This window comes from Perca fluviatilis, chromosome 4, assembly GCF_010015445.1.
Source record: "Perca fluviatilis chromosome 4, GENO_Pfluv_1.0, whole genome shotgun sequence".
Lineage (NCBI taxonomy): Eukaryota > Metazoa > Chordata > Actinopteri > Perciformes > Percidae > Perca > Perca fluviatilis.
In genome coordinates, this window is record NC_053115.1 from 4,484,717 (window position 1) to 4,498,018 (window position 13,302).

Consider the following 13,302-nt stretch of genomic DNA (forward strand, 5'->3'; position numbering starts at 1 on the left):
TGCTGTGCCTGTGTCTCTGTCTGTGTGCTCTGTGTCTCTCTGTGTCTCTGTCTTTGTGTGCCTGTCTCTCTGTCTCTTGTCTTGTCTCTGTCTTGTGTGTCTCTTGTCTCTCTCTGTCTCTCTCTGCTGTGTGTGTCTCTCTCTGTCTCTGTTTCTCTCTCTTGTTTCTTGTCTGTGTGTGTCTCTGTCTTCTCTTTGTCTGTCTTGTATGTGTGTGTGTGTGTGTGTGTGTGTGTGTGTGTGTGTTTGTGTGTGTGTGTGTGTATGTGTGTGTGTATGTGTGTGTGTGTGTGTGTGTATGTGTGTGTGTGTGTGTGTGTGTGGTAGGTTGAATATACTTGGTTTATTATGGCAAAAGCGGGCAACAGTGCCACCTCCTATTGTTCGGTGGTGGTTATAGCATTGTGGGTCGGTGTTTACGGAACTACACAGTGATGCGGGAAGCGCAGTGGTAGGTCACGTTCTCCCGCATGTCCGGGATAATTAATAATTTTGTGAGATTTCAAATGTTCATACTTTGTATTTTACCATATAATGTACATATATTGACGTTAGCTAACTGTCCTGAGCCCAGACTATAAGCTATCTAGTCTTTAAAATGATATTTTAGAGACTTACTGAAACGTACATTGTCAGTGTTAGCCTAGCATAATCATTTGCATCTGTTCCGTGTTTTGTTTAGACGGTTATCCTGAGACCAATGCGATTGACATACCACTGCTGTACTGTGTTACAGGTAATATCCTATGCATTTCTGTGTTAGTTTTCATGATGTTTCATTGCAATTATTGTTCGTCCGCGTGAGCAGCTCTTTCTAACTGTTAAGTAGCTCACGCTAGTTTGGCTAGCTCATAGTTAGTGAAGCAGCCTGTTGATTAGGTGTGTATGACGTATACCTGTGCTGTGTTTATGCTTACCTCATGTTTAATGGCGAATGGGTTTTTCTGCCTTTTTCTTATATTATAAAATGGATTACTGGGTGGTGTTTTCACCAATATAATGTCAGTACATATGGAGATATATTTGATTGTGCAACTGTGAATACAATGTAGTCTAAGGCATTGTAATGTATTAGAATATATCAGGTAATATCCACTATACGATCACATCCAGTTATGAAATCACACACAGTGATGCGGGAAGCGCAGTGACGGTTATCCTGAGACCAATGCGATTGACATACCACTGCTGTACTGTGTTACAGAGCAATAAGGAAGATACGGTGTAATAAAGACCCCTGTAATCCACCTGGCTGCCTCTGATGTGTAGGAGCGACAGTAGTGTGGAGCTGCATTTCATCACATACAGTTGTGACCCGTCACATATATATATATGTGTGTATATATATGTGTGTATATATATATATATATGTATATATATGTATATGTACATATATATGTATATATGTATGTATATGTGTATATATATATGTATATATATGTATGTATATATATGTATATGTACATATATATGTATATATGTATGTATATGTGTATATATATATGTATATATATGTATGTATATATATGTTTATGTACATATATATGTATATATGTATGTATATGTATATATATATATGTATATATATATGTATACATATATATGTGTGTGTGTGAGGTTGATTTATTGAATGTTTGTTAATTGTCACAAAATAAAGGATAACAAAAATTACACTGTAACACAGCAGCATTTTGGGGGCCACGTGTCATCACTGTTTGTTGCAACAATAGCTAAACAGATTCTAAATTAGTTTATATTATCCCTCAAAACCAGATCTCTATAAACACAGTTAGTGGCTTGATGCCTTCAGGAGTGTCCACTGGACTTCAGAGTTTACTGAGCACCTGCTTTTAGTTCCCATTTGATTTCAAAATGAATAAAAATCTTGATATAAATTACTGATTCATCTGGACAGGCTTTTTTGTTTAGTAAGTTTAGATGTTTTAATGTTAAAACAAAACACTTTATTATTCTCATACTGCCCATGGCTACTGCACCTGTATCTCTCAGTTGTCTCTCAATTTTGGTTCAATGATCTGATACATCCTGTACCGCAACCTCCCCTCCTTTATCAGCTGGTTTTATAATGAGATTATTGTGTGATTGTAAGTCTTTCAAAGCGTCTCTCTTCACCTTTGTCAAGTCATCATGCATTGAGTGTTTTCTTTGTTTTTGAAATCCTTTTAATTTTGGTGTTAACAAGTCTGCAAAATGTGTCTAAGGAGGGATTTAGCCTGTTGCCATTTAAATCTGACATTTCAAAGTCTCCGTCCAGAAAATTAGCATGGAGAGAAGCATTATTTAATATTAAAAGAACATTTTAATTTAATTTTTTTTGTATTTTTACAGTTTGTTTATGTGCAGTTGTTCCATGTAACCATACACAGGAATATCCATACAAGGTGAAGAATACAGACTGCAGTAAGATTAGTGTGACATCTTGTGGCGTAACCGTAACTCGTTTTAGAGCCTAACCCCTAAAATACTGATTTTACTTTAACTAAAGCCTAAAAATCATGTAGTTATTTGTTTTTATTATGACTTTTTTCTTAAAATATTGTGACGTTATTCTCATTAAATCACAACTCTTTACACACACACACACACACACACACACACACACACACACACACACACACACACACACACACACACACACACACAATAACTTTGTTGCAGTAAAGAAGGTTTATTTTTGCTTTCCCCATCTATAAATCAGCTGACAGCGAATACATGAATAAGAATTTCATTCAGGAGTGTGATTGAACTGTGACGCAGAGTGGAGGAATGACGGGTAAATGAAGCAGAGGTTGATTGTGGTAGATGAGAGGCAGCTGGAACCCTGACTCCCACACACCAGACTCCAATCCTGCAATTAGGAGAAGCTACCTAGGGGCAGCGGGCCTACCAGATATAAAGACCTGAATTTCACCTCCTTCACTGCTTCTCACAGACAGACTGGTGTGACGTTCAAGACTGTAAGTATGCTGATGGAGTTATACTTTACTGAGCAAGAGTAGTTTATGTGTTTAATGTAAGTACTTGTGTAATTTATTATAGGTTTATCTATTTGTAATAGAGAATACGTTACTGAGCAATAAAAGTTTAATGCAGAGTCACTACAGGATGCTTAAATCTGTTCATAATTGGTACATCATGCTCATTCTAGTTATGAACTGAGGTGGATCATTACAAATGTATTTTTATTTTATTATTTCAATGTCAAAATCAAAAGTAGAGCTACTATTCAGTTAAAAATTACTGGTGCAGCACAAAAGAAATGCCAAAAACGCACACGGTCAATGCAACGTCACAGAGTTAGTTGTTTGTCTCTTTCAGAATTATGAAGAACTTCTTGTCTATAAATGATCAGCTCCATCAGGACCAATTTCTGACTTCCAACAACGGGCAGTTTAAGGCTATCTTTCAGGTGAGTAACTCTCTAAAATGAAATGCTCACTCTATATTTTAGTATGATTGTTTGGGTATCCGTTAAATGTCTCTGTTTCTGCCTGCAGGGAGATGGTAACTTTGTCGTCTATGACTCTGGCAACCGGCCTGTGTGGGCCTCAGGCACTGATGGATCAGGTGCTGTCCACGTGCTCATGCAGGCTGACGGCAACCTGGTCGTTTACAACCAGCATGGCCAAGCCAAGTGGAGCTCAGGGACGTACATCAATAGTCCGTGCGAAATGTGCCGTCTTGAGCTGACCGATGGCGGCAAACTGGAGTTGACCAGAAACTTTCAAAGAGTTTGGAGCTCATGATGAAATTATGTCTTCACATGACCTCACAAAGCTTTGTTAAATTGAATGGTTTGCAAGTACAAGTCATCTTTGAATGTCAGTGTGAATTACAATAAAACTACCTGCTATGTAATCTGGAATCAAAAGCATGTTTTCTCACTGTAAATTATTTTCTTTTTGTGATGGTTTTATTTGTAATGCAAATATCAAAGAATAATGGCAGTTGTACCAAAGTAAGTCTTGGTAAGAAATGCCAATATTTTGGTCCATCAGTTCAAAGAACTGAGCTTAAAAACATAAAGTAGGCCTACACTTTACATACAGCTCAGTCAAAAGCGTACAGATAACACTAGTTTCTCACTTTTAAAATACGTGCAATGTGTACGCCGAAGTCAAAATGTGCGTGCAGTAGATACGTGGAGCGCTCCAATAACTGTAATGGAGACCGGTGCGTTTTATATGCACACGGATCTTGCTCACGTATAGTATAAAGGGACGTGGGACCACATAAGGAGGTTGGTTCGGGTGGTGGATGGGTAAAACACAGGACTTTCACCTGGGAGATCGGGGTTTGCGTCCTGCGTGTGGTGATTTTCAGCCTACCCCTAACCGTTTATTTGCTTGTTTTTGGTTATGTGCCAGCTGTTTTTCACTTTCTTGTGTTACTAAAGCCTTTCCCTGCATTCTTTTCCTAAACCCAACCATTTTTTATTTATTTTTTGGCGTGACGTTCTCTCAATAGTACGTCAGTCTCGTGATAACGTGCAACGTGGCGACGCGAGCCGCGTGCATATAAAACGCACCGGTCTCCCTTACTGTAATTGGACCGCTCCACGTATGTACTGCACGAAGAATTTGACTTTGGCGTACACATTGCACGAGTGTAAACCCGTGTTATTTGTACACTTTTGAGTGAGACCAGGTTGTTATATAATGTAAAAATGTTTATATAGTTTGGTTGTGTTCAAGAGCATATCCCTGGTGAAAGAGCTCTGGGTACTGCAGTGAAAACGGAACTAATTGTGTAAAGGGACCTATAGTGTGACGGAGTGTTTTGGAAGACCCACAAGTTCAAGTAAATGTTGACTTGAATACACACAGCTCTGTGTCTGAATTTAGTTTTGAATACACTCCTAACTTAACATGGTGTCGGAAACGGGATCGAGTGGAGAAGGACAGAAGAGGCAAACTAAACCTGATTAAGAAAAGTAATTGTCCGAGGAAGCAAAAACAATGTATGGAGAAATGTCGGCGCAACAGTTAGCTCCACAGCTAGCGCCGCCAGGCAAGTTCAACTTCTCCGATGCTAATGAATGGCCGGGACGGATCAAACGCTTTGAACGCTACAGAATAGCGTCGGGACTGGATAAACTGTCGCAAGAGTTTCAAGTGAATGCCTTCGTGTATGCAGCCGGCGATGACACCGAAGATATTCTTAAAGTTTTACCCCCTCACGGACGAACAGAAGTCTTACAACGCGTTCACGGCACATTGTGTTAGCAAGCAGAACGTTATCTTCGAAAGAGCATGCTTCAACAGACTGAGCCAAGAGCCCGGTGAGAGTGTCGAGTCCTTTATAACTGCGGTACACACACTGGCTGAGCATTGTGAATTCGGGGCCCTGAGAGAACCGTTAATAAGGGACCGAATTGTGGTTGGCATCAGAGATGCTAAACTGTCAGAAAGTTGTATTCGCTATAACAACCGCCTCGCTCTACGTTATCCCTTACGTACATTGAAGCGATACAGGCGTTAAAGACCCGCTGATCGCTGTCTGATTCTGTGAATGAATGCCCGCATTGCATTGTGGGACATCGGCTTTGAATGCGCCCAGCTCGGCTCATATCGTAGCCTACTGTTCTGTCTTATTTACTGAAATATTTCACCGGTAATAAGACCGAAATAATATTAAAATCAAGAAATGCATACCATGATAACAGCTAAATAAATGTTGATAGATGTAGCGTTCGAAATGGACCGAAATAATAACATTAAAAGAAATACATATAAACCGTGATAAGATCTGCTGAATAAATGTTGATTAAAACAGCGGTTATTGGGCTAAAAATACCAATAATATCAAAGCTGTATCCAGCTTCTCTGCTGCAGCCCGACTGGCAGAAAGATTCATGCTGCGATTACGTAAGATGCTTCCCATTGAAATACATTAGTTTTAAAAACGCGACCCCAACACGTAAATCTTCACAATATCGTGATGGTATCATGTTCTAATAGATTTATTTTCGTGATGCCATCACGAACTGACGTGAGACTGGGTTGCTCCACACAAAGTCAAAATAAGAAATGAAATGAAACAAATGAAACAGGATCAATATTAAAAAGAAAAAGAGTAAACAACCCAAAAGATCAGAAACTTCATGAAATCATTTGACATTCTATATGAAAAAGGTGACAACAGAAACAAAAAGCAGATTGTCCAACTGAACAAGAGTGACAAAAAAGGAACGTATCTTTGTAATAATGCAACAGCAGGAGGATACTAGGGAGAGGATACATTCAGTGACTTTTCCCTTTAAGAAATAAACAACATCATGAATATATTTATCTCTAACTGCTCTGTTCCACTGTCACACATCTTTAATGGTGATATATTCACCTCATCATGAATGGAAACTAGGGCTGTGCTCAATTGAAGAAATTCTAAGTTGACTAACCCTCATTCAATTGTATCGACTAATCGATTAGTTGATTTAATCGACAGATCTGTAAATCTGAGTTTCTCCGCAAAGATTCATGCAAAAGCGCCACTTTAATTCTTGTGTTTACCAGAGATGTGCTCGTACGTTTCTTGGAAATAAGTAATTCAGAATGAAAACAGCATCAAACATGACTAATGGACTAAAGAGATCTAAGTTGACTAAGACCAAAACGACCGATTAGTCGACTAATCGACTAAAAGGGAGCAGCCCTCAGTGAAAGTGTGTGTGAAGGTGTGTTTGTGTGTGTGGGTGTGTGTGTGTGTGTGTGTTTTAGCATCAGAATCAGAGAACGACAGCGTTCCTCTGTTCCAGTCCAGATTTTCTCTGATCTTCTGGACTCCAACAACAGTGGTGGTAATTTTGGTGTTAACATGTCTGCAAAATGTGTCTAAGGAGGGATTTAGCCTGTTGGCATTTAAAGCTGACATTTTAAAGTCTCCGTCCAGAAAATTACCATGGAGAGAAGCATTATTTAATATTAAAAGAGCATGTTAACAGTATTATTATATGCAGTTGTTCCATGTAACCATACACAGGAATATCCATGCAAGGTGAAGAATACAGACTGCAGTAAGATTAGTGTGACATCTTGTGGCGTAACCGTAACTCAAAAAGTTTGGTGCTCATTTTAGAGCCTAACCCCTAAAATACTGATTTTACTTTAACTAAAGCCTACAAATCATGTAGTTATTTGTTTTTATTATGAGTTCTTTTCTTAAAATATTGTGACATTGTTCTCATTAAATCACAACTCTTTATACACACACACACACACAAACTTTGTTGCAAAAAAGGTTTCTTTTTTCTTTCCCCATCTATAAATCAGCTGACAGTGAATACATGAATAAGAATTTCATTCAGGAGTGTGATTGAACTGTGATGCAGAGTGGAGGAATGACGGGTAAATGAAGCAGAGGTTGATTGTGGTAGATGAGAGGCAGCTGGAACCCTGACTCCCACACACCAGACTCCAATCGCACTGCAATTAGAGAAGAGAAGCTACCTAGGGGCAGCGGGCCTACCAGATATAAAGACCTTCACTTCCACACTGCTCTCACAGACAGACTGGCGCATGACAGCAAACTGTAAGTCATGCTGTAGATGGAGTTATACATTACTGAGCAAGAGTAGTTTAATGTAATTACTTGTGTAAGTTATTATAGGTTTATTTATCTATTTGTAATAGAGAATACATTACTGAGCAATAATAGTTTGATGCAGAGTCACTACAGGATGCTTAAATCTGTTCATAATTGGTACATCATTCTCATTCTAGTTATGAACTGAGGTGGATCATTACAAATGTATTTTTATTTTATTATTTCAATGTCAGAATCAAAAGTAGAGCTACTATTCAGTTACAAATTACTGGTGCAGCATACAAGAAATGCCAAAAACGCACACTGTCAATGCAACGTCACAGAGTTAGTGGTTTGTCTCTTTCAGAATCATGAAGAACTTCTTGTCTATAAATGATCAGCTCCATCAGGACCAATTTCTGACTTCCAACAATGGGCAGTTTAAGGCTATCTTTCAGGTGAGTAACTCTCTAAAATGAAATGCTCACTCTATATTTTGGTATGATTGTTTGGGTATCCGTTAAATGTCTCTGTTTCTGCCTGCAGGGAGATGGTAACTTTGTCGTCTATGACTCTGGCAACCGGCCTGTGTGGGCCTCAGGCACTGATGGATCAGGTGCTGTGCACGTGCTCATGCAGGCTGACGGCAACCTGGTCGTTTACAACCAGCATGGCCAAGCCAAGTGGAGCTCAGGGACGTACATCAATAGTCCGTGCGAAATGTGCCGCCTTGAGCTGACCGATGGCGGCAAACTGGAGTTGACCAGAAACTTTCAAAGAGTTTGGAGCTCATGATGAAATTATGTCTTCACATGACCTCACAAAGCTTTGTTAAATTGAATGGTTTGCAAGTACAAGTCATCTTTGAATGTCAGTGTGAATTACAATAAAACTACCTGCTATGTAATCTGGAATCAAAAGCATGTTTTCTCACTGTAAATTATTTTCTTTTTGTGATGGTTTTATTTGTAATGCAAATATCAAAGAATAATGGCAGTTGTACCAAAGTAAGTCTTGGTAAGAAATGCCAATATTTTGGTCCATCAGTTCAAAGAACTGAGCTTAAAAACATAAAGTAGGCCTACACTTTACATACAGCTCAGTCAAAAGCGTACAGATAACACTAGTTTCTCACTTTTAAAATGCGTGCAATGTGTACGCCGAAGTCAAAATGTGCGTGCAGTAGATACGTGGAGCGCTCCAATAACTGTAACGGAGACCGGTGCGTTTTATATGCACACGGATCTTGCTCACGTATAGTATAAAGGGACGTGGGACCACATAAGGAGGTTGGTTCGGGTGGTGGATGGGTAAAACACAGGACTTTCACCTGGGAGATCGGGGTTTGCGTCCTGCGTGTGGTGATTTTCAGCCGTTTTTTTGTTAAGCCTTCCCCAATATTTCTTCCCTAAACCCAACCGTTTATTAGCGTGTTTTTGTGGTTATGTGCCCTGTTTTTGTCACTTTCTTGTGTTACTAAAGCCTTTCCCTGCATTCTTTTCCTAAACCCAACCATTTTTTATTTATTTTTTGGCGTGACGTTCTCTCAATAGTACGTCAGTCTCGTGATAACGTGCAACGTGGCGACGCGAGCCGCGTGCATATAAAACGCACCGGTCTCCCTTACTGTAATTGGACCGCTCCACGTATGTACTGCACGAAGAATTTGACTTTGGCGTACACATTGCACGAGTGTAAACCCGTGTTATTTGTACACTTTTGAGTGAGACCAGGTTGTTATATAATGTAAAAATGTTTATATAGTTTGGTTGTGTTCAAGAGCATATCCCTGGTGAAAGAGCTCTGGGTACTGCAGTGAAAACGGAACTAATTGTGTAAAGGGACCTATAGTGTGACGGAGTGTTTTGGAAGACCCACAAGTTCAAGTAAATGTTGACTTGAATACACACAGCTCTGTGTCTGAATTTAGTTTTGAATACACTCCTAACTTAACATGGTGTCGGAAACGGGATCGAGTGGAGAAGGACAGAAGAGGCAAACTAAACCTGATTAAGAAAAGTAATTGTCCGAGGAAGCAAAAACAATGTATGGAGAAATGTCGGCGCAACAGTTAGCTCCACAGCTAGCGCCGCCAGGCAAGTTCAACTTCTCCGATGCTAATGAATGGCCGGGACGGATCAAACGCTTTGAACGCTACAGAATAGCGTCGGGACTGGATAAACTGTCGCAAGAGTTTCAAGTGAATGCCTTCGTGTATGCAGCCGGCGATGACACCGAAGATATTCTTAAAGTTTTACCCCCTCACGGACGAACAGAAGTCTTACAACGCGTTCACGGCACATTGTGTTAGCAAGCAGAACGTTATCTTCGAAAGAGCATGCTTCAACAGACTGAGCCAAGAGCCCGGTGAGAGTGTCGAGTCCTTTATAACTGCGGTACACACACTGGCTGAGCATTGTGAATTCGGGGCCCTGAGAGAACCGTTAATAAGGGACCGAATTGTGGTTGGCATCAGAGATGCTAAACTGTCAGAAAGTTGTATTCGCTATAACAACCGCCTCGCTCTACGTTATCCCTTACGTACATTGAAGCGATACAGGCGTTAAAGACCCGCTGATCGCTGTCTGATTCTGTGAATGAATGCCCGCATTGCATTGTGGGACATCGGCTTTGAATGCGCCCAGCTCGGCTCATATCGTAGCCTACTGTTCTGTCTTATTTACTGAAATATTTCACCGGTAATAAGACCGAAATAATATTAAAATCAAGAAATGCATACCATGATAACAGCTAAATAAATGTTGATAGATGTAGCGTTCGAAATGGACCGAAATAATAACATTAAAAGAAATACATATAAACCGTGATAAGATCTGCTGAATAAATGTTGATTAAAACAGCGGTTATTGGGCTAAAAATACCAATAATATCAAAGCTGTATCCAGCTTCTCTGCTGCAGCCCGACTGGCAGAAAGATTCATGCTGCGATTACGTAAGATGCTTCCCATTGAAATACATTAGTTTTAAAAACGCGACCCCAACACGTAAATCTTCACAATATCGTGATGGTATCATGTTCTAATAGATTTATTTTCGTGATGCCATCACGAACTGACGTGAGACTGGGTTGCTCCACACACAAAGTCAAAATAAGAAATGAAATGAAACAAATGAAACAGGATCAATATTAAAAAGAAAAAGAGTAAACAACCCAAAAGATCAGAAACTTCATGAAATCATTTGACATTCTATATGAAAAAGGTGACAACAGAAACCAAAAGCAGATTGTCCAACTGAACAAGAGTGACAAAAAAGGAACGTATCTTTGTAATAATGCAACAGCAGGAGGATACTAGGGAGAGGATACATTCAGTGACTTTTCCATTTAAGAAATAAACAACATCATGAATATATTTATCTCTAACTGCTCTGTTCCACTGTCACACATCTTTAATGGTGATATATTCACCTCATCATGAATGGAAACTAGGGCTGTGCTCAATTGAAGAAATTCTAAGTTGACTAACCCTCATTCAATTGTATCGACTAATCGATTAGTTGATTTAATCGACAGATCTGTAAATCTGAGTTTCTCCGCAAAGATTCATGCAAAAGCGCCACTTTAATTCTTGTGTTTACCAGAGATGTGCTCGTACGTTTCTTGGAAATAAGTAATTCAGAATGAAAACAGCATCAAACATGACTAATGGACTAAAGAGATCTAAGTTGACTAAGACCAAAACGACCGATTAGTCGACTAATCGACTAAAAGGGAGCAGCCCTCAGTGAAAGTGTGTGTGAAGGTGTGTTTGTGTGTGTGGGTGTGTGTGTGTGTGTGTGTTTTAGCATCAGAATCAGAGAACGACAGCGTTCCTCTGTTCCAGTCCAGATTTTCTCTGATCTTCTGGACTCCAACAACAGTGGTGGTAATTTTGGTGTTAACATGTCTGCAAAATGTGTCTAAGGAGGGATTTAGCCTGTTGGCATTTAAAGCTGACATTTCAAAGTCTCCGTCCAGAAAATTACCATGGAGAGGAGCATTATTTAATATTAAAAGAGCATGTTAACAGTATTTTTATATGCAGTTGTTCCATGTAACCATACACAGGAATATCCATGCAAGGTGAAGAATACAGACTGCAGTAAGATTAGTGTGACATCTTGTGGCGTAACCGTAACTCAAAAAGTTTGGTGCTCATTTTAGAGCCTAACCCCTAAAATACTGATTTTACTTTAACTAAAGCCTACAAATCATGTAGTTATTTGTTTTTATTATGAGTTCTTTTCTTAAAATATTGTGACATTGTTCTCATTAAATCACAACTCTTTATACACACACACACACACACACACACACACACACACACACACACAAACTTTGTTGCAAAAAAGGTTTCTTTTTTCTTTCCCCATCTATAAATCAGCTGACAGTGAATACATGAATAAGAATTTCATTCAGGAGTGTGATTGAACTGTGATGCAGAGTGGAGGAATGACGGGTAAATGAAGCAGAGGTTGATTGTGGTAGATGAGAGGCAGCTGGAACCCTGACTCCCACACACCAGACTCCAATCCTGCAATTAGGAGAAGCTACCTAGGGGCAGCGGGCCTACCAGATATAAAGACCTGAATTTCACCTCCTTCACTGCTTCTCACAGACAGGTTGGTGTGACATTCAAGACTGTAAGTATGCTGATGGAGTTATACATTACTGAGCAAGAGTAGTTTAATGTAATTACTTGTGTAAGTTATTATAGGTTTATTTATCTATTTGTAATAGAGAATACATTACTGAGCAATAATAGTTTGATGCAGAGTCACTACAGGATGCTTAAATCTGTTCATAATTGGTACATCATGCTCATTCTAGTTATGAACTGAGGTGGATCATTACAAATGTATTTTTATTTTATTATTTCAATGTCAGAATCAAAAGTAGAGCTACTATTCAGTTACAAATTACTGGTGCAGCATACAAGAAATGCCAAAAACGCACACGGTCAATGCAACGTCACAGATTTAGTTGTTTGTCTCTTTCAGAATTATGAAGAACTTCTTGTCTATAAATGATCAGCTCCATCAGGACCAATTTCTGACTTCCAACAACGGGCAGTTTAAGGCTATCTTTCAGGTGAGTAACCCTCTAAAATGAAATGCTCACTCTATATTTTGGTGTGATTGTTTGGATATCCGTTAAATGTCTGTTTCTGCCTGCAGGGAGATGGTAACTTTGTCGTCTATGACTCTGGCAACCGGCCTGTGTGGGCCTCAGGCACTGATGGATCAGGTGCTGTCCACGTGCTCATGCAGGCTGACGGCAACCTGGTTGTTTACAACCAGCATGGCCAAGCCAAGTGGAGCTCAGGGACGTACATCAATAGTCCGTGCGAAATGTGCCGTCTTGAGCTGACCGATGGCGGCAAACTGGAGTTGACCAGAAACTTTCAAAGAGTTTGGAGCTCATGATGAAATTATGTCTTCACATGACCTCACAAAGCTTTGTTAAATTGAATGGTTTGCAAGTACAAGTCATCTTTGAATGTCAGTGTGAATTACAGTAAAACTACCTGCTATGTAATCTGGAATCCAATAAAAGCATGTTTTCTCACTGTAAATGTTTTTCTTCTCTTTGTGACCAACTTATTTTTTTTTTTTTTACTTTGAAGTTGTATCAAAGTAATCTTGGTAAGGAACACATTTTGGTCAGTTATCAGTTCAAATAACTGAGCTAAAGGCAGCATCAAGTAGGCCTACATGAGTTTATATTATAAAAATATTTTATATACTATTTTTTAA

General features: G+C 39.3%; 3 protein-coding genes across 3 annotated transcripts; all 3 read left to right on the forward strand.

Annotated features, from left to right (window-relative positions):
• The first annotated feature begins 2,885 nt into the window (after nucleotides 1-2,885).
• On the forward strand, nucleotides 2,886-3,879 carry LOC120556802 (lectin-like). Its single transcript, XM_039796528.1, has 3 exons — nucleotides 2,886-2,978; nucleotides 3,340-3,430; nucleotides 3,519-3,879. Exons 2-3 carry the CDS (start codon nucleotides 3,344-3,346, stop codon nucleotides 3,765-3,767), a joined length of 336 nt encoding a protein of 111 aa, XP_039652462.1. The 5' UTR covers nucleotides 2,886-2,978; nucleotides 3,340-3,343; the 3' UTR covers nucleotides 3,768-3,879.
• A 3,997-nt stretch (nucleotides 3,880-7,876) lies between these two features.
• Nucleotides 7,877-8,452, forward strand: LOC120556803 (lectin-like). Its single transcript, XM_039796530.1, has 2 exons — nucleotides 7,877-8,003; nucleotides 8,092-8,452. Exons 1-2 carry the CDS (start codon nucleotides 7,917-7,919, stop codon nucleotides 8,338-8,340), a joined length of 336 nt encoding a protein of 111 aa, XP_039652464.1. The 5' UTR covers nucleotides 7,877-7,916; the 3' UTR covers nucleotides 8,341-8,452.
• Nucleotides 8,453-12,087: 3,635 nt separating this feature from the next.
• Nucleotides 12,088-13,121, forward strand: LOC120556767 (lectin-like). Its single transcript, XM_039796487.1, has 3 exons — nucleotides 12,088-12,189; nucleotides 12,547-12,637; nucleotides 12,724-13,121. The coding sequence occupies exons 2-3, from the start codon at nucleotides 12,551-12,553 to the stop codon at nucleotides 12,970-12,972; spliced, it is 336 nt and encodes a 111-aa protein (XP_039652421.1). The 5' UTR covers nucleotides 12,088-12,189; nucleotides 12,547-12,550; the 3' UTR covers nucleotides 12,973-13,121.
• The last annotated feature ends 181 nt before the right edge of the window (nucleotides 13,122-13,302 follow it).

What these genes read in the sequence shown, in the direction of transcription:
- LOC120556803 (XM_039796530.1), top strand. Translation starts at nt 7,917, where the DNA reads ATGAAGAACTTCTTGTCTATAAATGATCAGCTCCATCAGGACCAATTT. An exon ending in AGTTTAAGGCTATCTTTCAG is followed by an intron (nt 8,004 to 8,091) that starts GTGAGTAACTCT and finishes TTCTGCCTGCAG; the next exon opens with GGAGATGGTAACTTTGTCGT.
- LOC120556767 (XM_039796487.1), top strand. Translation starts at nt 12,551, where the DNA reads ATGAAGAACTTCTTGTCTATAAATGATCAGCTCCATCAGGACCAATTT. An exon ending in AGTTTAAGGCTATCTTTCAG is followed by an intron (nt 12,638 to 12,723) that starts GTGAGTAACCCT and finishes TTCTGCCTGCAG; the next exon opens with GGAGATGGTAACTTTGTCGT.
- LOC120556802 (XM_039796528.1), top strand. Translation starts at nt 3,344, where the DNA reads ATGAAGAACTTCTTGTCTATAAATGATCAGCTCCATCAGGACCAATTT. An exon ending in AGTTTAAGGCTATCTTTCAG is followed by an intron (nt 3,431 to 3,518) that starts GTGAGTAACTCT and finishes TTCTGCCTGCAG; the next exon opens with GGAGATGGTAACTTTGTCGT.